At 40.0% G+C, this 25,674-nt stretch overlaps 2 protein-coding genes across 4 annotated transcripts in view; one reads left to right on the top strand and one right to left on the bottom strand.

The window, feature by feature from the left end:
- Positions 1 to 19,827, bottom strand: part of Rmnd1 (required for meiotic nuclear division 1 homolog) — an 86,165-nt gene extending 66,338 nt beyond the window's left edge. Inside the window, exons 1-2 of the mRNA XM_078018894.1 lie at positions 19,239 to 19,827; positions 15,984 to 16,093 (exon numbers count right to left, since the gene is read on the bottom strand). The gene's annotated coding sequence lies outside the window, so the exon portion shown is untranslated. The remainder of the gene's footprint in view (positions 1 to 15,983; positions 16,094 to 19,238) is intronic.
- The window catches only part of Ccdc170 (coiled-coil domain containing 170), a 77,372-nt gene continuing 70,030 nt past the window's right edge, over positions 18,333 to 25,674 (top strand). Inside the window, exons 1-2 of one of the 3 annotated variants that reach the window (XM_078018889.1) lie at positions 18,333 to 18,604; positions 18,906 to 19,517. In XM_078018889.1, the coding sequence (XP_077875015.1) occupies positions 19,446 to 19,517 (72 nt within the window). In that variant the 5' untranslated portion in view covers positions 18,333 to 18,604; positions 18,906 to 19,445. The remainder of the gene's footprint in view (positions 18,605 to 18,905; positions 19,518 to 25,674) is intronic. The other 2 variants (XM_078018890.1, XM_078018891.1) reach the window with 2 other exon arrangements.

The raw sequence follows: 25,674 nt of genomic DNA, 5'->3' as shown, positions 1-25,674 counted from the left end.
TATCGACCTTGGAATATTATTGCTCCATGGCTACTTTTTTTGTAGTTGTATTTTGTTTATATACTAATTATTACTTTTTCTTAGACAAGTCTCATTGTTCCTCATTCATGTGAATGTCCTCAAGGATAAAGTCAAACACCTTTTCTTTCTAACTTGTGGGATTTTCTGATCAGTGGTCTCTATTGGGCAGACTGATTTTTCAAATGAAATAAAGGCAGTTGATGGATGCCCTTAGATTAGGGGTTTTGAATCTAGTGATAAAACTTTTAGGAGCTATCTCATGAGTCCCCCAAGGATGCTGCAATATTTGTTTCTTTAAAAAAAAAAAAAAAGATTTGCTGATAGCCAAGCTTTTTATATGTTGCTTGCTTCTCTTTCTCTTTCGTAAGAGGAAGTGTTATAGACCAAGTAAATTTATGACGCATAGTGCAAGCTTATAACCAGGGGCGATCAAATCAGTGAATCAGCAGAAAGATAAAATCTCCCCAGATCAGACTAATTTATTATTCTGAAGTTTCTGGGAACGGTAGATGAAAATCACTTTATATACATGTGTGGGGTTGGCTAAACCTCACTTGGTAGTAAAATCTGGCCTGATCCAAATGAGGAAACTCATCAAAATGTTTTGGAATGCTTCTGTGAAGACTTCAGCAGGAAGTCAGAATTGACAGCCAGAGGCAGACACATGCTTGAGGGGCAGTCTTCACTCTCTACTTTTAAGCAAGAATTGTTTATTGCTGTTTGAAAGGAAGTTGGCTTGGTTTTAAAAGAAATCCAAAACATGTGTTTTGGGGGTCAGGAAAATCCCACACTCCCCAGACCCAAAGCCATAGGGTTTTCCAAAGTAGGACATTTTAAAGATCCACAAGCAGCTGAGGTCTTTGCTTAATTTAGACCAAGTTTGCTTTTTAAAGTTGATTTTAACAGAATGTTTGGAAAATTATCATCTTGTTTTGAGGAATTTTTAACACTCCTTCTCTGAGAACTCCAACTTGTGGTGGCAAGAACCATCCTCTTAAGACCTGTCTTCATTTTTCACTGTGGTCTTGTACTAATCCTACCTCAAGTTCTGAGTTAGGATTTCCTCCTGTTCTGGTCACTTCCAAGCATATCCTGTGAATGGACAAGGATCCTAAGGAAAGACAAGTTCCTGGGGGTAGCCACAGGATTGCAAACTCAGAGGGTGGAATATTTTTTTTTTTTTTTTGAGAGGGCGGGGTACTGGAAATTGAACCCAGGGGCGATTTATTGCTAAGTTATATCCTTATCTCTTTTAATTTTTTTTTTTTAAATTTTGAGACAGGGTCTCACTTAGTTGCTGAGGCTGACTTCAAACTTGTGATCCTCCTGCCTTAGCCTCCTGAGTTGCTGGGATTATAGGAATATATAATGGGGCTGGAGTCGTCAATTTTAGATGAAAAATAATGCTATCAAGGAGGTAAAACTTTAGCATTTGAGGTGCACTGTTCTCTTTTTTTCCTCCACCCTCAGCTTCCATTATGGAATATCTTTCCATGTGATTATCATATTCTTCCTTTTTTCATTGCTGGGGATCAAATCCAGAGCCTGGTGCATGCTACACAAGTGCTCTACCATTGTTCGCACTCCCAGTTCCCATATTCTTTCTTTATATATGATGAACTGGTCAACTAAGTGGAAGTCTTCTTTGGCATGGGAAGGTGGTACACCTTTACAAAGTGCTTTGCACGTTCTGCTTTGCTTTAACCATATGGGACCAATTGATTTCTAAGTTCTTGGAGATAAAGCACCTCTTTGTTGCTTTCAACTCCTTTTTAGAATTCCTATTTTCCAGAATATGCTTTAAAAATTCATTCTTTTATATTGAGTAGTTAACAAAAGTTCAACCCATGATCTTCCAAAGTTCCAAGTAAAGTAGAGCAAGAGCAAACACTGTGCTTTTCTAGTCATTTTTATAGTGTCATGCGGAGGAATTAGAGAATTCCTCTGTGTTTTAAGATAATAATGGTAATAGCAAACACTAACTTCATCCTAATTCGACATACTGGGCCCTTATGTGCATTAAATAATTTAATATTTACAACAACCTTGTGGGTTAAGTATTATTATAGCCTATACATTACAGGCGGTGAAATGAGCCCAAAGAGGTCAAGGAACTTGCCTAAGGCAAGGAAATGACAAAATCTGGATCTGAACCCAGGCAGCTTGGCTCCAGGGTCTGTCCACTTAGTGACAGGGTATGAGGGCTTCCAAGTCCAGGAATACACTCAAGAACTTTCTATTTTTTAAAAAAAATACTTTTTATATTGTACGGGTAATTTAACTCATTTAAACTCTAATTTTAATTAAGGACCAATCTAGTGATGACCAACTTATTTAAAGCAGAGGAAATGCTTCACTCCACATTTCCACTGGGCACTCTGTTATAGCTCTCAAGGAGGAGGGCTGGCTTTTGTCTGGGGAAAATCTGTCAGCTCCATGGAGCAGTTCTGATTTTTCGGTAATGCATCTATTGAGGACTTTCTCTCCTGGCTGTCTTCCTCTGTCATCCTTGGTGACATCAACGTCTAACTGTGTGACCCATCCAACATCTTGGCCATTCAGTTCTTTGATTGCCTGCTTCAGAATCAATGATTTTTTTTTTTTTCAAATTTCAATTCGGCCACCTGTTCCCATGGTTACAGCCTAGACCAGGAGCTGCACTATCTCTGGTCTCAAACATCCTACTCTGACCAATACCTAGTGTCCCCTCAATTCACTTACTGGAATAGCCCATTTGCAAGAGGTTCAGTTTGTGACCTCATCAAAACCTCTCATTCATCCTTTTCTTTTTTGAAACTTTCATACTTCTCATTTTTCTCCTCTCTTCATTTTCTTTACTATCCACCTTAAATTCCACGATCCATCATTATGACTCCCTGGCAAATACAATCAATTGTCTTGTTCCTCTATCTTACTTGCCCGGCACAACCCTGACCTTGGTTGAAGGTAACTGTGTTCCATTTTCTCAAACAATTGAAACACTGAGGAGAAAAATCAGACAATTGAGCTGACTGGTTTCATTTTTAAAACTCATTGCTATCAGCAAATTCCACTGAGAGTTTCACTGCCGAATGTTTTCAAAATTTTAGTCATTCCTCTATCACCCATATGATTTTTATTATTATCTGAATACTCCCTATGCAGTGGTTAACTGCATAATTTATCTGAAATTGATTCTTTTTTTTTTTTTTTTTAATGGATCTGGGGATTGAACCCAGGCCCTGGTGCATGCTAGACAAGCACTCTACCAACTGAGCTATAGCCCCAGTCCTTGAAATTGATTCTTATTGAAAATGTACACATATCCTACAATTTGCCTTACACCAAGGGTCAGAAAATATGCCCTGCAGGCCCTGCAGGCCAAGTCCAAACTGATACCTCTGTGTGTGTGTGTGTGTGTGTGTGTGTGTGTGTGTGTGTGTGTGTTATGGTCCATGAGCTAAGAATAATGATTTTTGCATTTTCAACTCATTGGGGGGAAAGGAACCAAAAGAAGATTAATATTTTGTGACATGTGAAGTTAAGTGAAATTCAATTTTTAAAGTCCATACTAAAGTTTCACTACACTTGTTTATATGTTGACTATCTATGGTTGATTTTGCACTGTAAGAACAGAGGTGAGGGGTTGCACAAGAGATGGCACTGATGCTCTTACTGTGTGACCTTGATGGTCAGCTCGACAGTGTTTGGAGAACCATGTGTACCACTGTACTGGGATATTTTATTTTACTTTTTAAGTTCTGGTTATCCATCATATCAAAATGAGAAAAAAGTTAAAAATGGATTTCGGGTGTCATGCTTTTAAGAGTTCATTAAATCACATTTGATTACTGCCACCAAAGAAAAGTATTTAGAGAAAATAAACTTGTCTTTCAGTGAGAACGGTTGCTCAGAGAGTTGAGGATACTGGGAACAGTTCCAATAGTCAATAAGAAAGCAAAGTGAATGATTTAGAATGTTTTTCTTTGGCTCTTGATTTGTTGACTGATGTTAATATATCGCCTAATTGTTGTTTTTGAAAAGTTAGTGCCAAGATTGAAATGACTGAAAAGTCGAAGTGGAACAATTACAGTTGACAATATTTTCAGAGAAATTGAGGAAACACTAATTCAGGACAAACTGAAGTGGAATCTGATGAGTGGCAACTGATGGTGGCAAAAATATGCTGGACACAAAAGAGTTTAATTAGATGAAATTTAAAAAGCATGCAAAAATGAAAAGCCTATGGTTAATCATTGTATCATTTATCAGCAAATCAATCCCAACAAGCATTTGTGTTAAGCCATTGTGTCAATGTTGAACCTAATTTGTCCTTGTGGTCCTAACCTTTCCGACTTCTGTGAACTTTTTCTAGAAAAATAAGATGAAAAATCTTGACTTACCTTGTTGCACAGCATTTGATGGACCAGCCATGTTAAAAATTTAGTGAAATTTTTTTGAACCCAGGAATGAGATAGAATTTTTTTCTTAAAGAGTAGATGGCCCTCAACCACTATTATCAAATGAATGGCTAAATGTTGAGAGCCACAGCCAAAGGGGCCCCAGCAAACTTCCAGCTGCCAGCAAGCTTCAGACTGCCCCAGCAACATCTAGCTGATTGGCTCCTCTGCGGTGATGTTCATTGGGCTGTTTCCCTGCCCTTCAGACTGCCAGCTGATGATTGGCTCACAGCTGCCCCAGCAACATCTAGCTGATTGGCTCCTCCACGGAGCTGCTCATTGGGTGACTTCTTTGGCTCTGCCCACGCAACCCAGCCAATCGGCCTCAAGAGGAGGAGGATTGTGGGAGGAAAAGGCTGGTGTGGGGGAGAGAGGCTTGTGGAAGCCGGTGGTGGCAGTTGGGCTCTGAGGGTTTTTCCCTGGAGCTGTTTTGTTTGGCGTTTGTAGTTCTAAAAATAAAGTTAGTTTCTTTTTGACAAGTGGCTCCTGATTTGTGCCAAGCCAGACTTCGGCATTTGGTGGCTCGCACGGGGAGCAACTGAGGGTAAGTAAACTGCTCGCCCCTGAGGGCAGGGCGAGAGGATGGGGAGCCATTCTAAGATTCCTCTTTTGTTTTGCTTCATTTTTGTTTTAACTTGCCTGTCCCTGGAGATGAGTGAGAGGGAAGAAAACCCACTCACATCTGAGGAAAAACTATTTGCGTTTGAGGAACAGATAGGGAGAAAGGACGGATGCATATGTCAGGAGGATAGAAAGGCTGTTATAATGATTTTGTGTGGTTCCCTTTTTATTGGATTCTGTCTCGGTTTTGTTTGGCGTCATCTTGTTGGGTTGTATTATAGTAGAAATACGGGATCAGCAATTAGTAAAAAACAAACCGAAAGAGTGTTAAGTAAATTGTTAGAGGAAGGAAGCTTCCCAGTAAAACCAAGAGCAGTCAGGGCATACGTTGATGTAATACAAGAATATAGCCCATGGCTTTTTAAGGAGGGGTTGTTAGATATATCACAATGGAACCATCATGGTGAAGATTTAAAAAGAATAGAAAAGAACAACCCAGGGACTCTGCCAGTTGGCACATTGTCATTGTGGACGTTGGTATCTAGTTTGCTTAGTCCAAAGCCTTCAGTTCAGACAGAGGTAGAGGAAGAAGAAGACATATTGATTCAAGTAGAAGAGGAAGTCTCTCAAGTTAGTCAGACAGAGGAAAAGATTCAAGTAAAAGCTCGAGCTAGTCAGAAAGAGGAAAAGATTCAAGTAAAAGAGAAGGTCTTTCGAGATAGTGAGACAGAGGAAGGAAGTTTAGAGCAGAAAAATCTATCAGGGGAAAAGTTAAAACAGGTGACTGCTAATAAGACCCTTTTGTTAGAGAGCGTAAGTGTCCAACCAACAGCACCGCCTCTACAGGAGACTGCTACTAACAGCATTCTATCACCAGAGGGCGTAAGTGTTCAACCAACAGCGCCACCTCTACAGGAGACTGCTACTAACAGCACTCTATCACTAGAGGGCATAAGTGTCCAATCAACAGCACCACCTCCATATGCTAAGAGACTCCCAACCCCCGCAGTTGATAGTTTGGATCCTGAGACAGGATCTCAAGTATGCCCTGTATTTGAGGTAGGAGGGCAGCGAACTTACCAGGGTTTAAATTTCAAATCAGTGAAGGAGCTAAAAGAGGCTGTAGCAACCTATGGTCCTCAAGCACCCTTCACTGTAAGCTTGGTCGAATCCATTACCAACTTAAGCATGACGCCAGCAGATTGGGCTAGTTTGTGTAAAGCTGTGCTAAATGGAGGACAATACCTGTTATGGAAGGTTGCCAATGAGGAATTTTGCAAGGAGACGGCTAGTCGAAATGCAGCAGCTGGTTATCCTCAGAGAAATCTAGATATGTTGTTAGGAAAGGGACCTTATGAGGATCGGCAGCAACAACTTGCATATGATCCTGGTGTATATTTACAAATTGCTGTAGATGCAGTTAGGGCATGGAAGTCTTTACAAGAACCTGGAGGTTTACAAGGTCAATTATCTAAGATAATACAAGGAGCTAATGAACCTTACGCTGAATTTGTAGATAGGCTTATTCAAACAGCTACCAGAGTTTTTGGGAATACAGAACAAGCAATGCCATTTATAAAACAACTGGCTTATGACCAAGCGAATCGTTGGTGTAGAGATATCATTAGACCATGGAAACATGAAGATTTAAACACATATATTAAATTATGTAGAGACATTAATGAACAAGGGCAAATTGTGGCAGCTGCAGTAAAACAAGCTTTAGATGCCAGAGACATTAATGAACAAGGGCAAATTGTGGCAGCTGCAGTAAAACAGGCTTTAGATGCCAGAGACATTAATGAACAAGGGCAAATTGTGGCAGCTGCAGTAAAACAGGTTTTAGATGCCAGAGACATTAATGAACAAGGGCAAATTGTGGCAGCTGCAGTAAAACAGGCTTTAGATGCCAGGCCAAGAACATGCTACAATTGTCAACAAACAGGACATTTTAAAAGGAATTGCCCCATAGGAGGAGGGTTTAACAAAACTAGGTATCAAACAAGTAGAATACCGGGTATTTGCCCACGATGCCGTAGAGGGAGACATTGGGCTAATGAATGCCGTTCTCAAACCACCATAGAGGGTACTCCATTATATTGGGCTAATGAATACCGTCCTCAAACCACCATAGAGGGTACTCCATTATCAAAAAACGAACAAGGACAAGGTGTTTATCCACAATATCGTGGACAAAGGCATCGGGCTCCGTTGCCAAAAAATGGACAGGGGGCCCCAATGCTCCGGGGCCCCAAACCACAAATATACGGAGCACTGGAGGAACCCAGCAACCCCAGCAACCCCATCAGGGTAGTGCCCAGCACATCAGATCCCTCATCAGACAAACCAGAGGGAGCGCAGGGTTGGACATCTGCGCCTCCACCAAATCAGTACTAACTCCAGAGATGGGAGTTCAAATCATTCCCACAGGGGTAAAAGGACCTCTTCCCAAAGGAACAGTAGGCTTATTATTGGGACGCAGCTCTTCTACTCTAAAAGGACTTTTGATAAGTCCTGGGGTAATTGATTCCAATTATGAAGGTGAAATAAAAATTATAGCCAGTTCTCCAAAGGGTATATCAGTAATTTCACCAGGAGATAGAATAGCACAGTTACTAATAATACCAAGCCTACATGATAAATTTTCCAGTCATGTTGTAGAAAGAGGTTCCAAGGGATTAGGCTCCACAGGTGTAGATTGGGCTATGCTTTCTTTAAATTTAGATTCTCGCCCCATGCTAAAACTAAATATTCAAGGACATGAATTTAATGGGCTACTGGATACAGGTGCAGATCTTAGCATCATCTCTCGTCAAGAATGGCCAAAACATTGGCCATTACAACAAGCCACTCAATCGCTTCGAGGCCTAGGAGTGGCGACTAATCCCGATAGAAGTGCAATGCTATTAGATTGGAAGGATCCTGAAGGATGTGAAGGAACTATACAGCCATATGTATTGGATCATCTTCCCGTAAATTTATGGGGACGAGATGTCTTAGATCAATTAGGTTTGACATTAACAAATAATATCAATCAAAATGCACCCACTATTATGGCTAGACAAGGTTTTAGGAAAGGAAAAAGATTAGAAAGACAAGAACAATGTATAGCAGCACCAATACAAATAGATCAAGGAACAGACAGACATGGGTTGGATTTTCACAAAGGGCCACTGAGACAATAAAAATTACATGGAAATCAGAAAGACCAGTATGGGTTCCTCAGTGGCCCTTGACTAAAGAAAAGACACAAGTAGCCCATGATCTGGTCAAACAACAATTAGCGGAAGGACATATACAACCTTCTGTATCTCCCCATAATACTCCCATTTTTGTCATCAAAAAGAAATCTGGTAAATGGAGATTACTGCAAGATTTAAGAGCCATTAACAATGAAATGGTCATTATGGGACCTGCTCAATCGGGGATTCCTCAATTGTCTGCTTTGCCAAAAACTTGGTATGTTTTAGTTATAGATATTAAAGATTGTTTTTTTTCAATTCCAATTCATCCTGAGGATAGTCCACGTTTTGCATTTACTATCCCTGCACTAAATCATGAAGGTCCTGATCAGAGATATGAATGGAAAGTACTCCCTCAAGGGATGGCTAACAGCCCAACTATGTGTCAAATTTATGTTAACAAAGTAATCCAGCCACTTAGAAATCAAAATCCTGAACTACAAATATTTCACTATATGGATGATGTGTTATTGGCACACAAAGCTAAAAACACATTGCTAGAATGTTATGCCACACTTACAAACTTATTAAAAAATTATAATCTAGAGATAGCAATAGATAAAGTGCAATTAAATTTTCCAATTAATTATTTAGGAGTTCTATTATCCTCAACCATGGTCCGTCCACCAAAAATTCAAATACGAGTAGATCAACTCAAATCACTTAATGACTTTCAAAAGTTATTAGGAGACATAAATTGGATAAGGCCTTATCTAGGTATTCCAACAGGAGAATTGGGACCTTTATTTGATATCCTAAAAGGTCCATCAGATCCAAATTCACCCCGAATGTTAACGCCTGAAGCAAGAAAGGCATTAAAAATCATTGAAACATATATGGAAAATATGCATTTGGATAGAATTGATATAAGTTTGCCTTTATTATTTATTGTATTACCAACAAAAAATATTCCTACAGGAGTATTTTGGCAAGAAGGTCCATTATTATGGATACATTTATCTTATTCTCCTAACACTATTCTTACTAGATATCCTGAGGCTGTAGGACAATTAATACTCAAAGGAATAAAAACAGCAAAGGCAGTGTTTGGAATTTCTCCCCATAAAATTATTACTCCATATACTATGAATCAAATTGATGAATTAGCTAATGAGTTAAATACTTGGGCAATAATAATGTGCAAATCTAATGTTTCATTTGATAACCACTTACCATCTAATCCTTTATTGTCTTTTTGGTCATTGCATCCTGTAATTTTTCCAAAAATGACAAGAAAAACACCTATCATGAATGCTCCAAATATATTCACTGATGGGTCAAATAATGGTACAGCAGCAATAGTTACACCTGATCAAACTTTTACATTTTTAGTACCCAAACAATCAGCTCAAAAGGTAGAGCTTAATGCAGTATTACAAACTTTTGTGATGTTTAAAGATTCTGTATTTAATTTATTTTCTGATAGCCAGTATATAGTTAATGCTATAGTATCCCTTGAAGATGCTGGTAGAATTTCCCCTTCTTCTACTGTTTTCTCTTTGTTTTCCACTATACAAAGTTTAATCTGGGACAGAAAAGATCCATTCTTTATAGGACATATCAGGGCACATACAGGATTGCCTGGAGCCCTTAGTTTAGGCAATGATTTAGCAGATAAAACTACACGTGACATACATATTTTCTCTGTACTAGAAGAAGCTATAAATTTTCATGAAAGATTCCATGTCAATGCTAATACTTTACAAAAGCGTTTTAAAATAACTAAGGAACAAGCTAGACAAATAATAAAACAATGTCAAAATTGTGTGACCTTTTTACCACAAGTTAATCTTGGAGTCAATCCTAGAGGATTGATGCCTAACCATATTTGGCAGATGGACGTCACACACTTGCCAGAATTTGGAAAATTAAAATATTTGCATGTTACAATTGATACTTCTTCTGGATTTTTGATGGGCTCCCTTCATGCCGGCGAAAAAACTAAAGATGTTATAGCTCATTGCTTACAAAATTTTGCCACTGTGGGCATTCCAAAACAGTTAAAAACAGATAATGCCCCTGGTTATACGTCTACTTCTTTTAAACAATTTTGCTCATCATTTGGCATTACTCATATAACAGGAATCCCATACAATCCACAGGGTCAAGGCATAGTTGAAAGAGCTCATCAAACTATTAAAATGTACTTATTAAAGCAAAAAGATGGAATTGGGAAGGGGTATATATTCCCCAAAGATAAACTTAAAATAACGCTTTTTACTCTAAACTTTTTAAATTTGGATTCATCAGGACTTAGTGCTGCAGAAAGGCATATGTGTCCAAAAAATGTACATAAGCCCAAGGTACTTTGGAAAGATATTCTAACAGGACAATGGAAAGGTCCTGACCCAGTAATTGTCTGGAATCGGGGGTCTGTTTGTGTGTTTCCACAGGAAGAACAGCAGCCGATTTGGATTCCAGAGAGATTAACCAAGGTTCTGACCCAGAACAGCAGCCGATTTGGATTTCAGAGAGATTAACCAAGGTTCTGACCCAGTGATTGTCTGGAGTCGGGGGTCTGTTTTTGTGTTTCCACAGAGAGAACAGCAGCCGATTTGGATTCCAGAGAGATTAACTAAAGCGATTTCTACAGACCAAAAAGAAGATGATTTAGCTCAAATCCATAATAGCTGATATCCAAAACTCCAATTTGGCTATCCTTACATCTGCGACAGAACCAGGATGCTTTTTTCAATATCTATTTTATTATTGCCCTTTCCCATATCATGAAGTTCTATTTTATTTTTTTGAGCTCATACAGACCTAGGTTAATGTTTTGCTGATCAGTTCTATTTTTTTTTTTTTTTGACTATAGAGTTTTTAAACATTGCAATAGAGATTTTACCTGTAAAAAGTTATAAGGCCTTTACTATTGTGTTATGTGTTGTATGTATTATATTATGTGTGCACACTTGTGTTTTGTGTTATATGTTTGAATGTACGTATGTCCAATGTACATATTTCTATATATCATATATGATGAGCACTCATGAAAAGATGGATCCAAATATTTTTTTTTTTATTCACGTGATTTAAATGGTTTAATTTAAATTGGGTAAATAACTGTTAAGAATTGTTTTAATATGTAAACAAAAAAGGAGGTTAACAGATCTGTTTGTTTACTCTCACCTTTAGTTTTCATTATATTTAATAATTCTCTTCACTATAATGTAAATTGTTAAGAAAATTGTTTTCTTTTAGTGTCTTCTGGAATGTTACCTAATTTTTTCTTTAGCCATTATTGCCAGAATTTCTATCTTCATCCCAGTGCCGATGAAGATAATATAAATTGTTAAGAAAATTGTTTTCTTTTAAGAAAATTGTTTTCTTTTAGTGCCTTCTGGAATGTTACCTAATTTTTTCTTTAGCCATTATTGCCAGAATTTCTATCTTCATCCCAGTGCCGATGAAGATAATATAAATTGTTAAGAAAATTGTTTTCTTTTAGTGTCTTCTGGAATGTTACCTAATTTTTTCTTTAGTCATTATTGCCAGAATTCCTATCTTCATCCCTGTGCCGGTGAAGACAAAGATAAAACTAATCTACAGTTTCTGCAATAGCCATCACTGAACTGCTTACAGAACTTACACTGAACTGCTTACAGAACCGTCAATTGACTTGGTATATCTTCCTCCCTTCTGCTTGTCATGATCATTCAGCTAAAATTTGGGGGTCAACAGAGGTGAGGCAAAGAACCTCACCCCCCCCCCCCCCCCCGCTGAGACCTCTCCACAGGTGTGGCTGTACTGGACCGGTAGTCAATGACGGGTAAGATCCAATTACAATGGTACCAACCTAAGACAGGAGGCTGACGCCCTGAGGTCAGCTCATCCGAAGACGGGTAAGGACCATATGTATTGGACAACCTAAGGCAGGCACGGTCCATAAGCCACATGCTTGTTGTTTAAACAGAGAGGGGGAGATGTTGAGAGCCACAGCCAAAGGGGCCCCAGCAAACTTCCAGCTGCCAGCAAGCTTCAGACTGCCCCAGCAACATCTAGCTGATTGGCTCCTCTGCGGTGATGTTCATTGGGCTGTTTCCCTGCCCTTCAGACTGCCAGCTGATGATTGGCTCACAGCTGCCCCAGCAACATCTAGCTGATTGGCTCCTCCACGGAGCTGCTCATTGGGTGACTTCTTTGGCTCTGCCCACGCAGCCCAGCCAATCGGCCTCAAGAGGAGGAGGATTGTGGGAGGAAAAGGCTGGTGTGGGGGAGAGAGGCTTGTGGAAGCCGGTGGTGGCAGTTGGGCTCTGAGGGTTTTTCCCTGGAGCTGTTTTGTTTGGCGTTTGTAGTTCTAAAAATAAAGTTAGTTTCTTTTTGACAAGTGGCTCCTGATTTGTGCCAAGCCAGACTTCGGCAGCTAAATGGCTTTGAAAATTAGCCTTTGCTGTAGTTAAAATAATAAGATACAACAGCATTAAATGTAAAACTTACACTGTTAAAATCATTTTTGATAACTGCTAATATTGTTTGAAGTACAAGCAGAGTTTCTTAAAACACTTCTTATGCTATCAAAGTTAAAAATAAGATTTTAAAATTTTATTATCCCACAAATACTTAGCCCTCAATGTTATAACAAAGGAAATTCCCATACCCCTAACTGTGCCATTGAGGAACTTCCACCAAACTTTCGATTGAAAGTGATTAATTAATCTGCAATTTAATGGTATGCTAAAAAACAAATATCAAGATAAAAATCTAATATAAATTGATACGTGCCTCCAAAGTAATTGGCATGATGCTCTATTAAAATCACATCCTAGTGGATTGAAATCAATATTTATCAGTACCCATATGTGTGACATTTTCAAAGATGAAATAGGTCATCTTCATTGGAGATAAACCTTAAGTGTTGGACATTTATAATAAATGTAGATGCTAGGAAAGATTTACTTAAGCCCTAGTTAAGCAAACTGTTATTTGCTCCACAAAGGAATTCTATTCTCATTAGTAGAACTTTATTACAGATGTGTACTCAATTATTATCATTCTATTTTTTTAATTTTCTCAATAAAAATATGGAAATCTATTTTCTCTCTTGGCATATATGTACTCATTTAATATCTTTGATTTTTCCTCTTGATTTACAAAGTCTAAAATATTTACTCTCAGGCTCTTTATGGAAAATGTATGCCAACTCCTGTTGTAGGATGGTGGTTCTAAAACTTGAGTGTGCCTCAGAATTACCTGTAGGCCTTGGATATGGGGATAGAATCCCAGCATTTGCATCTAACAGGTTCCCTGGTGATGCTGCTACTGCCCCTCTAAGGACCACACTTTGAGAATCACATATAAGGCTAATTAACAGCCAGATGCCCGATATTTGTTCCTTTCTCCACAACACCCCCTTTGCTGTTCTCTGCCATAGTAGGAGGAACTTCATGGTTTCCATTATCAACTACGTTCAAGTTTATTTTAAGGACATTCTCCAAATTTGACCAGAGGTCACCAACGGGGACAGTAAAAACAAACACTGAAGACTTTGCAACGTCAGTGCAAAATGGTTTCTCCCTCTTTTCGGAAACAGGGTTTCAGGAATACTGATTTTTCTTCCAGTTGTTTGAGCCAATGGGAGTTGTGGAGGAGAACAGGGCAGAAGGAGAGGGTGGTCTGGGTACTGAGACCACCAGCTTCCTCTCCATCCTCTTGTTCCTCTTGGGCAGCTCTTTCCACGTGGCCTCCCTCCTCAAGTTCCAGGAACCATTCCCTCCTCTTAGTCGTGGGTCTCTACTCTGCATTGTTTCCTGTGGGCTTCCCTAAACCTTCCCTAAAGTCTGTAAATGCTCTCTTCATTAAACACCTACGTAAGTCCCCAGTTTGAGTATACTCTGTTTTATGTCATAACTCTGACACAGCAGTGATATACTTCCAATACTGTAAAAATTATATTTGTTGTATAGTAACCAAAAATATTTCTGAAATCATCATGGTTCTGTTTTTCTTAAAAGAATCTCTTAGATGCTTCTGATGGTATTAAATACGATGCAGTTTGGTTCCTTTATCTTTTTTTTGCTGAAAACATTACATTTATCTTAAAAATCATACCAAATAAATTCAGAGTAAATACATTTAAAAGCTTGAGTGACGGCTCTCTAGCACACATACTGTACTTTCTCCCTAAGGCACAACAATTTTTACCTATCATTTGGCCTGCTTTTTAGAATCCATAATAAATATTGCAAATTTTCATTTCATTTTTCATCCTCAAAGAGTTTATAATATAGACAGAATAAAAAAAATGCATAAGGTAGAAAAAAATAACAAAGATTCAGAGTTTTTTTTCTGTCATTTTGTTACACCTGATAAATCTCCTAAATTTTATACCTATAGAGGGTTTTAGAAAAATCTATTTTTATTTCAAGTGGATAGTTTTTAATAAGAGTACATAATTTAAAAATTTCAACTGGCCACATGCCTAAACTGGCAGGAAGTACACTTAAGTTCATCACATTCTACAATGTAGCAATTCTACAGCTCTATTGCATTGTTAAATATTAGTTATTTCAGAGCAATTGTCATAATGAAGATGTTTGTACATTGAAATTGGGAACTTAAGATATCATTCTGTACAATAAACAAACAGCAGATCATATATGTTGTAACGTGAATGTCAAATTTAACCAGTGACTAATCCCAGTAGAATACGGTGCATTATTGCTCACAGCAGTTATGTTCTGTGAAGTTGCTGTGAACACTGAATTAGTGCATACTGAACCATTGCTTCTAAGGGAAGTGCAGGGTTAGGTTTTTGTATGCCTGCTTACGAGATTTTCATCAACTGGTCAATATGTAACTTTGTTTTATGCGATTTTGTCTAATGATACCTTATTAAATATGTACTGTTAGTTCATTAGCTGTGAACTCATGCCAACAGCACCAAAACTCAAGCTTGAGTGGCGGCTCTCTAGCACATGTACTGTTACTTTCTCCCTAAGGCACAACCCAGCCTGACTTCAGCACCAGACAGCATCTCAGCACTGTGCCTGGGGCCATTTTAATCAGCCAAATCACCAATAAGGGTTGGTAAAGCACTTGTCTTGCACCCTTGAAGCTCCAGATTCAGATGGTTAGCACTGCCAATCAAACAGAAACCAAAATCACTCACAACAAAGACGAAAATGAAAAATAAAACCCAAAACAAAAAACCAAAAAAGACTTCAACAAAGAAAGAAACAAAAATCAAAAACAGAAAAGAGCGCTAACTGCACTGCAAAAGGACTCGTGTTACAGAGTGAGTGTGGGAATGAGAAGGCGGAACATTGCTTTGTTTGACTTCAGTGGAGGATGTGCACATTGGCTTATGGTTCACCCTTACTAGTGTGCTCTCTCCTCTTGCAACAGAAAAATATTAACATAGATTGTTTCATTTATCTCTCCAAATTTTCCCCAAATATTAATATATTTTAATTTTGCAATTCTACAGCTGAAAGATCACTTCAGTAAGGCCATGAATGATGGCATTATGTATAATATGTCTTTCTGACCAGTTGAGAAAATATCGATTAAAATTGATTGAAATATTAAAATTGAATTTATAGGAATAAAATAAATCACGGGTCTAGAAAATATGTATTTATCATGGATAGTTTTCAGAACTACACATTACCCAGCTAAAATATTTTGAAATGTACTTTACATTTTTGATAAGAGGGATTTTGCTTTTTAAATAAACAGTTATGATTTACCTTAACAATTTAAAAGAATGATTATAATTTACCTTGAAAAGTGGAAGGTCTTGCCAGGCTGATGGTGCATGCTGGTAATCCCAGTGGTTCAGGAGGATTGTGAGTTCAAAGCCAGCCTCAGCAACCCAGTGAGGCCCTGTCTCTAAAATAAAATATGAAAAAAATCTGGAGATGTGGTTCAGTGGTTAAGCTTCCCTGGGTTTAATCACCGGTATATATAAAAAAAAAGGTGGAAGATGTTTGAAAAGGTGAGTTTTCCATAGGTGAGTTCTTAGAGGTTCTCTCAACCTAGCCTATAGTAAAATTATAAGAGGATCACGTTTATTTTATGTATAAAATATGCTTGGTCATATGTGTGGAAAAAAGAAAGTAGACCTTAAAGATAAATTGAATGAAAAGTTATGATGATCCTTGGAAGCGACATTGATAAATTGCTTACAACCAGCTCTATATTACAATAGAACCAAGAAGGGACAGGGGAGCTGTTTTAGGATGAATTGATAAAACTGAAATTATTGCTAAAGAATGATTTACTTTAGCAAATCGTTGCTAAAATCATCAAATAGGGATCAGCAAACAACGGAGACCAGTCTAGGAAAGGAGTGAGAATGGCCATAAAGACCTTTAAATGCTGTCATTTATAATGGCAGTGGATCTCAATGGTCCATATTTCACCAGGTAACTAGTGTTAGATGAATAGAGAAGTCGTTTGCAGTCTTTGTTCAGTTCTGCCTCACTTCATTTGGGCTGCTGTTCGACTGGGTCATTGAAAACAACAGGTTTTATTTCTCACAGTTCAGGAAGCTAAGAAGTACCTCCTGAAGGTGCCAGCAGATTGGTGTCTGGTGGGGGCCTGTTCTTTACAGAAGGATGGTGTCTTCCTGCTGCACCCTCGGGGGCAGCTTATTGGAGCCACTAATAAAGACACTGATGTCATTCATTAGACTAGAAGCTTCATGACTTAATCAACCACTCCCACAGATGCACTACTTAATACTATCACCTGCAGTATGAGGTTCCAACATGTAAATTTTCAAGGGACACCTACATTCAGATTATAAAAATTGTCTAGGAAAATATTTATTTTTTCCTGGAATTAGGAATGGAGCTCAGGGGAGCTTTACCATGAGCAACATCCCAGCACTATATATATATATATATATATATATATTTTTTTTTTTTCCCTCCTATGGTGTTGAGGATATAGACAGCACCTGAGGATACCAGGGCCTCATGCATGGTAGGCAAGTGCTTTACCACTAAGCCACGTCTCCAGCACCTGAGTAGGAAAATATTTAAATCAAACATACTCTTTTAATCAATCTTTAGACAACTAAATGTCATAGGAGTGGTTTCAGTGACAAGCTTTTAAATGTAAATTGAAAACCCCAAAGTTGTTATCTCAGTACATTTTTCCCTGGGAAACATGTTAGTGTTTGTAAAACAAACAAGCAGTTAAACAAAAGAAGGAAAACAGAGTAATAAATTTATGACACCACAAGCAAGCTCCAAATTTTTCATGCCCCCAGAGCTATTTTTGAAGCATTTTTACCTTTTCTCAAATATTGTGTTTATTTTACATATATCTCCGCATGCCACGTTGATCAGTGTATTTCAGGGGACGGTTTAACATTGTAGAGAAGGAGCTGGGTTTTCTGCTCCGAGCTGATGTGCCCAGGACTGCCTGTTCCACACTGCTGGATATCTGCTGGTTTTCTCCTTTCAGAGTCAGACTAAAGTTGTCCCAAACTGAACTCTCTTCTGCTTTGTCTCCTTGCTGTCTGGTTAGGCCTCACCAAGATCTGCCAGTCTAAATCTTCCTCCTCCTCCCACTCCCACTTGGTCTGGCTCCCGGTCTCTGCTGGCCTGGCCAGTCTCCTCCTCCAGCCCCCTCACCAACCCTATCAAGGTCTAGCACCATCAGGCTGTTACCTTCTTTGGGTGCAGCATTCGCAGCAAAGAATTGCTCTTCCAAAGCTTATCAGCTGAAGAGTCTACATTCCCTGAAACAAATTCAGCCGGGTGTCTAGTTAGGAAAATCTCTCTCCCATAAAGATGCAGGTAGAGGATGGGTACAAGGTCACAACTCTGGCAGCTTCCTGTCTCCCTTGTCATTTAAAGACAATCAGAAGTCTGTACTGGGGTCTTAGGCACCACAGAGTGTTGCCCACGTGTGGGGCTTTGTGGGAAGTCTGGACTGGAGTGTGCTTGGTCATTTCACTTCCCTCCTGAGTGTAAACTGCCCTCAGACTTGCAGTGCCCCATCCAGATCAAGATGCTGTGCCCTGGGGGTTCCCTGCAGTCCCCTCCAGGGCGAAGCCCCCAGAGTCCTGCTTCTCAACTCCCTAGACATTATCAGACCCCATCATTAGATGCTGCCTTGGAAGTCGCATGGCTCATGCCTTGACATCTCAGAAAGTTCACAGGCACTGGGGCAAAGCCGGGCAAGCACTTTTTCTGCCCTCAGAAATGCCTGCTGCCCTCACACAGAGAAAAGCTGTTTAACAAGGATGTTTAAGACTGTGCCAATTCCTACCTCCTGTTCTCACCAAGAAGAGACGCAAGGTTAACCACAATGAATGGAATTAGACTTTGTGACATGGAATTATGGAGCAAAAGGCCGTATGCAGTTTATAGAGAAGCGCTTTTTCAGGTTGGGACTTCTCTAATGGACCTTGGACAGGTTACTCTCTATGCTTTAGTTTTCTGATCTGGGGTCTTATTGTCACCCTTACTGTTTGTCATTTATATATTCTTGAACAATGTATTTCATTCTTCCTTGAGGGTTGGTTGCCTTATCTTAAAAGTGCATTACATTATTCTAATACCCACTTTGTAATCCTGTTTCATTTAAAGAGCGATTAGAACACCTCATGTTAGGGCACCTGGATTTCAGAATGAGAAGCCGTGCTGTCACTAACCCTAGTATTACCATCACCTCTATTTTCCTGCAGGGTTGTTGCGAAGGTTAAATAAAGAAGGCTCACCAGGACAGGCCAAGTAATCTGCAAAGCCCAGTACAAAATGAAACTCCCAAAGTTTCAAGGAATCTGAACGAGGAATTTCAACATGAGAACAGCAGGGCATTAAACCCGGGCCTGTGCGGCGGCACACAGGCTGCACGCCTGTGAAGGGGGCCTTGGAGCTCGCAGGCGCATTTGCACACACTGGGTGCTAAATAAATGCTCCCTTCACCATTATGTGGGTGAGTGCCTACACCTCACGTGCGCTGGCACCGTAGAAGTGACCACTCGTTCTCCCTGGTCCCTGACATAAGGACAGAGTACCTGGAGCTGCGCTTACAGTGGAGTCCCACCGTGAGCGCGGACTTCCATTCCCGCGGACCCCAGGTCGCTCAGTCGCAGAGGCTCGCGGTGGAGGACAGCCTCAGGAGGCCGGCGCCTCCCGGCGGTGTTTACCGTTGCCCGAGGAGACGCGTCCGCGCCGCCCGCCGGCTCAGCGCGCCGCTGCGCTCGGGCACCCGGAGTCCTGCCATGAGCCGCCGCGGCTCCTCCGGCTCCCGGAGCCTGGACGCGACCAGCCACGCCGCGTCGCCAGCGCCCGAGGTACAGTCCCAGCCGCAGCGGTGCGCGGGGTGGCCCCGGCCGGGGTCGCGGGGTCCCGGGGTCCGCGCTCCCCGCGCCGAGCGGCACCCCCGCCGCGCGTCCGCAGCCCTCTCCTCCCGAGTGTGGGGAGCATCCAGCAGCCCCGTCCCGCGTGGGCCGTGGGCTAGGGTGGCAGGAGTTTGTGACCGCGTCTGAGTTTCAGGTTGTGCCGCGCAGCTTCTGCGACCCTTTGAAAGGGTGGAATTCGACCGCGCGGCGGCTCCTGCGCCCCCTCCTCCCGGCTTAGCCACTGAGACGCGCTTCCCCGCACTTTCCCTCCAAATCTGACGGTAGGATGCCGGCCCCGGGTCAAGTTGCTGACCTTTACGTTGCTGACCATCCCAGAATATTAGAATGCAGTCATCCTTGAATCCACTTACTCATTTACTACCAGGAGGTCCTTAGACATTGGGGACTGGAGGTGTCAGGTCCCCCCTCCCACTCGCTCAGCCTGGGTTACTGTGCACCTCTGGACGCGGCTGGCACTGGATGCCCCCAGGGTATCCTGTATCTGAAGCAGTTGCCAGAGAAGGGAGAGTCGCGCTGGGTGGGATTGCCGACCAGACTGCGGGCATCCCTGGAGGAGGTGTTAGATTCAGAGCAACATGCTACCAGGATTCTCATGTAGGGCACCTTTGACTGTTGCCTTACATCCCCACATTTAGATTTCTCCAATTCCTGACATGTTTGTGGAAAAGTAGTAGTGTGTCCTAAAAACAAAACTAATTTTTCTCCCATCTGTCATTTGCATATTTAAGGTAATTACCTTTTATCCCAACATAGGTTTTCTTTATTAATTAAGTCAGTCAGCCCATATATAAGTAGGTGGTATCTTTATGTTATTTATTTATCGTGACCCAAAGTAAATCATGTTGTTGTCTGTAATTTACTTTGGGGTCCATCCTAAATACGCAGGTGTGTATCTTCTAATAAGGGAATTTACTAACCTAAGCACAATGATCAAACTCAGAACATCTAGTTATAATAACACTAACTACACTATCAATTGCATGCTGTCTACTTGCATTTTGCCTATTATCCCATTTACCAGCTTTATTGCCATTTTTTCCCCTTCTAGGACAACACATTATATTGTTGCCAAGTCTCTTCAGTTTCTTTCATTTTGGAATAATTCCTCAGTTTTGTCTTAAAAATCTGATCTTTATGATTACATTTTGGTAGGATGCTATTTTAGAGGTGTTGTGTCTCAGTGCATCCCATCAGCAGGTGCATGATATTGGTTTGTTCCATTATTGGTGTTGTCCCCAATTGGTGGTATCTGCCAGATTCTTCCACTGTAAAAGGTACCTTTTCTCCTTTAGCAATAAGTAAGTAATCATATTCATTGAATAATCTTATTGATTCATCAATAATCTCTATTGATTCAATAGAGAGTTTTCAGGATAATCACTATCTACATAAAGGAAAATTTCCACCAGGCCTGAGATTTTAATGGGCTTGAAAGAGCTGAGTGGCACTGAGAACGAGAGTAGAAGCACACAGCCCAGCGTTTATTGTAATTAAATTTTCAGTTTACAAAATACTTCATCTGAGATAACCTTAAAATTTAGGCAGGCATAGGCAGCCCAGAAATGTCCCATTATATAGAAGAGGAGACAGCTTTCTCAGTTAACAAATGATGAGAGGTACTGAAGTATCTTTATTTTGAAAGTTTTCTTTTCCTTCCCTTCTGCATTGAAACAGGTAAAAATACAAAGCTGTATGAACCAAAGCTAGATATAATCCTGGTTACACCTCTTATCTGTGACATTTTGGTCAAAATTATTACTTAACTTAGGAGGCTGAGGCAGGAGGATCACAAGTTTGAGGCCAGCCTGGACAACAACTTTGTCTCAAAATAAAAAATAAAAAGGACTGGGGATCTAGGTCAGTGGTAGAACACCCCTGGGTTCAGTCCCCAGGACCAAAAACAAAACAAAACATAAAACCAAAAAACAAACAAAAACCACAAATAGTGTCTCAATTCTAGTGTCCTCATCTGTAATGTGGGACCAAAATACTTTTCACATAGTGTTGTTTTGGGATTTCACACTCCAAATATGTAGGGCACTCCACAGAGTGTCTGACTGAGTAAGTGCTTATTAATACTGTCTGTTGTGATTCTTTATAACTTCAAGAATTTGCCTTGGTGTCACGGTACGGCCACCACTAGCACCTCCACTGATACCTCACCAACTATCTCAACCATCCATTTCCTGAGGGTCTGTGACAGGCACCAAGGACGAAAGTGGGTTTGACACAGTCCCTGCTTTCAGTGAGTCCAGAGTTTACGACTGGGAGAAACAGACACATGATAAGATTATGGGTTCATGGTTTCACTCATGAACCAGATTTCATGCTCAACTTTTCTCAAGATGGATTTACCTGTAACCAAATCGCCCACACAGCCTCACCAGGCCAGAATATGTCATGAGCCCCGATGGCAAATATTGTGGGGATTGAAGTGGAACAGCTTAAGCGTGGAGGAAAAGAGACTTGCTTTGGGGAAATTCATAAGCAACTTTCAGCAGTAAGTAGTTGTGCATTAGGAATAAGCGACTAATTGAAAAATCCGACTGGGTTATAAAGTAGTATCATCATCCAGCAAAAAGCTATTGCAGTAGTTCAGGGAAAGTGCTGGGATTGGGTGTCGGGGACACAAGACATGGCGATTTAGCTATGTTGGTGAGTGTGTTTTCACATACCCAGAGGACCCAAATCAAAGTGATGTCTTGGATTTAAATTATCATTTGGAAATTGGACAAACCTCTTTACTCTCTGTAAGGCAAGGGTGGGTGGAATGCCTTTCTGATACGATTGTTATAAGAAGCAAATGCAAACAGCAACACCAGCTCTCAACAGTGTTGGTTCCTCAGAGCCAAGGGCTTAGAGCTGATCATGTATAGTTAAAGGGAGTGCAGTCTGTTTTCCTTTCTCCTCCCACCACTTCACGGTTAAAAACATGTGTAAAATGCACATAAAATTTATCACCTTAAATCGCACGTTCAGTGGCATTGAGTGTATTCTCGTTGCTGGGAAACCATTGCCACCACCCATCTCCAGATCTTTGTTTATGTTGCAAAACTAAAACTCTGTACTCATTAAACAGTAACTTTCCATTCCCCCTCCCACAGCCTCTAACAAAAGCCATTCTTCTCTGTCTCTATCACTTTGACCATTCTAGGTACCTCACCTAAATGGAACCATACATATTTGTATTTGTCCTTTTATGACTAGCATATTTCACAAAGCATATTATCCTCAAAATTCATCCATATTGTAGTCTGTGTTAGAATTCCTTTTTTAGGGCCGAATAACATTCCACTGTGTGCATATCTCATGCTTCCCTTATCCATTCATCTGTCCATGAACACTTGGATTGTTCTACTTTGTGGATGTTGTTAATAGTGCTCTATGAATAAGCATCTACAAATATCTCATGGAGTCTCTGCTTTCAGTTCTTCTGCGTACATACCCAGAACTGGAGTTGCTGTATCACAGAGTAATTTTATTATTTTTTTTTGAGGAACTGCCACCCTGTTGTTTTTCCTAGTGGCTCTACTAGTTTACGTTTCTTCCAGCAATTTACAGAGGTTCCAATTTCTCCACATCCTTGACCCTACTTATAATTTCCTCTCCGTGTTTTAAGTCATAGCCATTCTAATGGATGTGAGGGGGTCTCCATGACTACTTCTTAAACAACCACTTCCTCCCTCCTTTCCTCCTCTCATTTACTCTGTCCTATTGTTTTCTTCCCCTCCTTTTTATAAATCAAAATCAAATTCAATATCTTATTCAGATTATATTGTCATATGAATATAAGTAAGAAACCCCTTTTCTAGGTGTATAGAAAAAACGTAAATCTTCCAAAAAAAAAAAAAAAGACAATAAAGGAGAGAAAAGGAAATAGATCAGGGGGAAGAAAAAGAAAACACAAAATGAGAGTCGAAAGCAGTGCATGTGTATCAGCAATCACAATAAATACATACGGACCAAATACTCAGCTGACAAAAATAGATCACATTAAAAAAATGTTTTATTTTGCAGGGTTGGGAGTCAAACCATACAAACCTTGTGCGTACAAACTACGGGCGCTGCGGCTGAGCTACACCCCCAGCCCTAGATCACATTTAAAAATCCAAGTGTATGATGTTAATGAAAGGCACACGCGTTAGCTTTTCACTGAGGTGGCGATAGACTCGAGGTGGGCTGGTTCCGCTGCTCTGGGCCTGAGATGAGGCAGAACTTCTGGCAGAAGGTCCTGGCAGAGGAGAGCTGTCAGCTCTTTACAGCCAAGAAGTAGACAGAGAAAGGATGGGGGACAAGATGCAGTCCCCAAGGGCACGCCCCCCAGGTCATACTCAAGGTCAACTGTGTCCCACCTCCTGCAGTTTTATCGCCTCCCAGTTGTCCCTTCAGCTGTGACTCCATCAAGGGATGAATCCGTTGATGTCAGAGCCTTCAGGATCCAATTAGGTCCCCAAGCCCCACCTCTGAACACTGCCATACCGGGGTCCAAACTTCCGACACACGACTGTGAGCACATTCCAGATCCAAGCCATAACAGTACCAAAGCAAAAGAATATGGAAAGATTGAGAGCAGAAGTACATAAAAGGACATACCAGGCAAATAACAGCCCAAACAAAACTGATTACCATATTCATATTATGCAAAATACTCACAGGAAAAAGTGGGTTACTGGAGGTCAACAAGAGTCATCACAAATGATAAAATGTCCCATTCATCAGGAAGTTGTAACAATTTTTTTTTAATATTTATTTTTTAGCTTCAGGTGGACACAATATTTTATTTTTATGTGGTGCTGAGGATAGAACCCAGTGCCTCACACATGCTAGGGGAGCACACTACTACTTGGGCCACATCCTCAGCCCCAGGAAGTTGTAACAATTCTAAATGTATATGCACTTAATTACAACGCCTCAAAACATAAAAACAAAAATTGACAGGAGCAAAAAATCTGTAAGGAGAAATAGGCAAATTCATGACTAGAAGATTTTAAATATACCTCTGTTAGTATTAATAGGCAAGGGGTCTATTAAAAGATTTTGCTAAAGTGCAAACTTGGTTATTGTAAGAATAAAATACATAAAGCATTTGGGACATGACTATGGAGATTAACCAGGACTCTTTCTCTCTCTTGGCCCAGGGGAATAAATATTTTTAGATTATGTAATAATTAATTGGAGAAAAGCCTAGAAAGTTTACTTTAATGGTAGAGGTTGAATTAGATGTTTTTTCCGTGTGTTAAATATAGAGAGTTATTACAAACAAATGATAACTCTCAAATCATGTGAAAACTTTACACAAACCTACCTTAAAAGACATTCTTCAGAATACTGGGTAGTGTTCTTCAAAAGTGTCAAGTTCATGACTAGGGAAACGCAAAAACTAAATGCATATGCGAGCTCAGGTTGGCTCCGGATCAAGAAGGACCTCAGTGAAAAAAGTGATGGAATTGGATTGAAGTCTGTAGTTTAGTTAACAGTATTGTAGCAACGTTAATTTCCTAGTTTTAATAAATATACCTCGGTTGTGCAAGTTGCTAACGTTAGGGGAAGCTGGGTGTCGGGTGTACAGAACCACTGGGTTGTTATCTGCAGCTTCTTTGTGATTCTAAATTATTTCAGAATAAAATGTTTTAAAAAATATCTGATGAGTGGTTCATCATTTATTTACACATTTTGACTTTGTTACACTTATTATAACATTTATTTTCTCTTCCCTATTCTTTGACTGCCTGGCCTTTGAATGCAGACAGAGATAAAATCCTTCAAAAAGAACAGGTAGGGGAGAACTTTTTGAACCTCAAACAGAAAGTGAGGCGTTTTTTGCACATGTTTGAAGAGATTGTGTGTGTTTACTTAACCTTGGCAAATAGAATGTGCAGTGTATTTCAGACAATACTCTTTGGTTTGTGCTTAAATTGACTCATTATAAAGATTTACTTTTTTCCATGTTCAAGAACAACTTAAAATTTTTTTTTAAGTGAAAAAGGGAGTAACATTTGCTACACCAGGAATTATTTATGCTGTGTTCTTCAAGGTTTCTTTCTTTCTTTGTTTCCCTTCCAATTTTTTTTCTCTTTGAAATTGGTGC

The sequence above is a fragment of the Ictidomys tridecemlineatus genome, chromosome 8, assembly GCF_052094955.1.
Source record: "Ictidomys tridecemlineatus isolate mIctTri1 chromosome 8, mIctTri1.hap1, whole genome shotgun sequence".
NCBI classification, from domain to species: Eukaryota; Metazoa; Chordata; class Mammalia; order Rodentia; family Sciuridae; genus Ictidomys; species Ictidomys tridecemlineatus.
The sequence above is the reverse complement of the archived record's forward strand: the minus strand, read 5'-3'. Positions and strand labels throughout refer to the sequence as shown.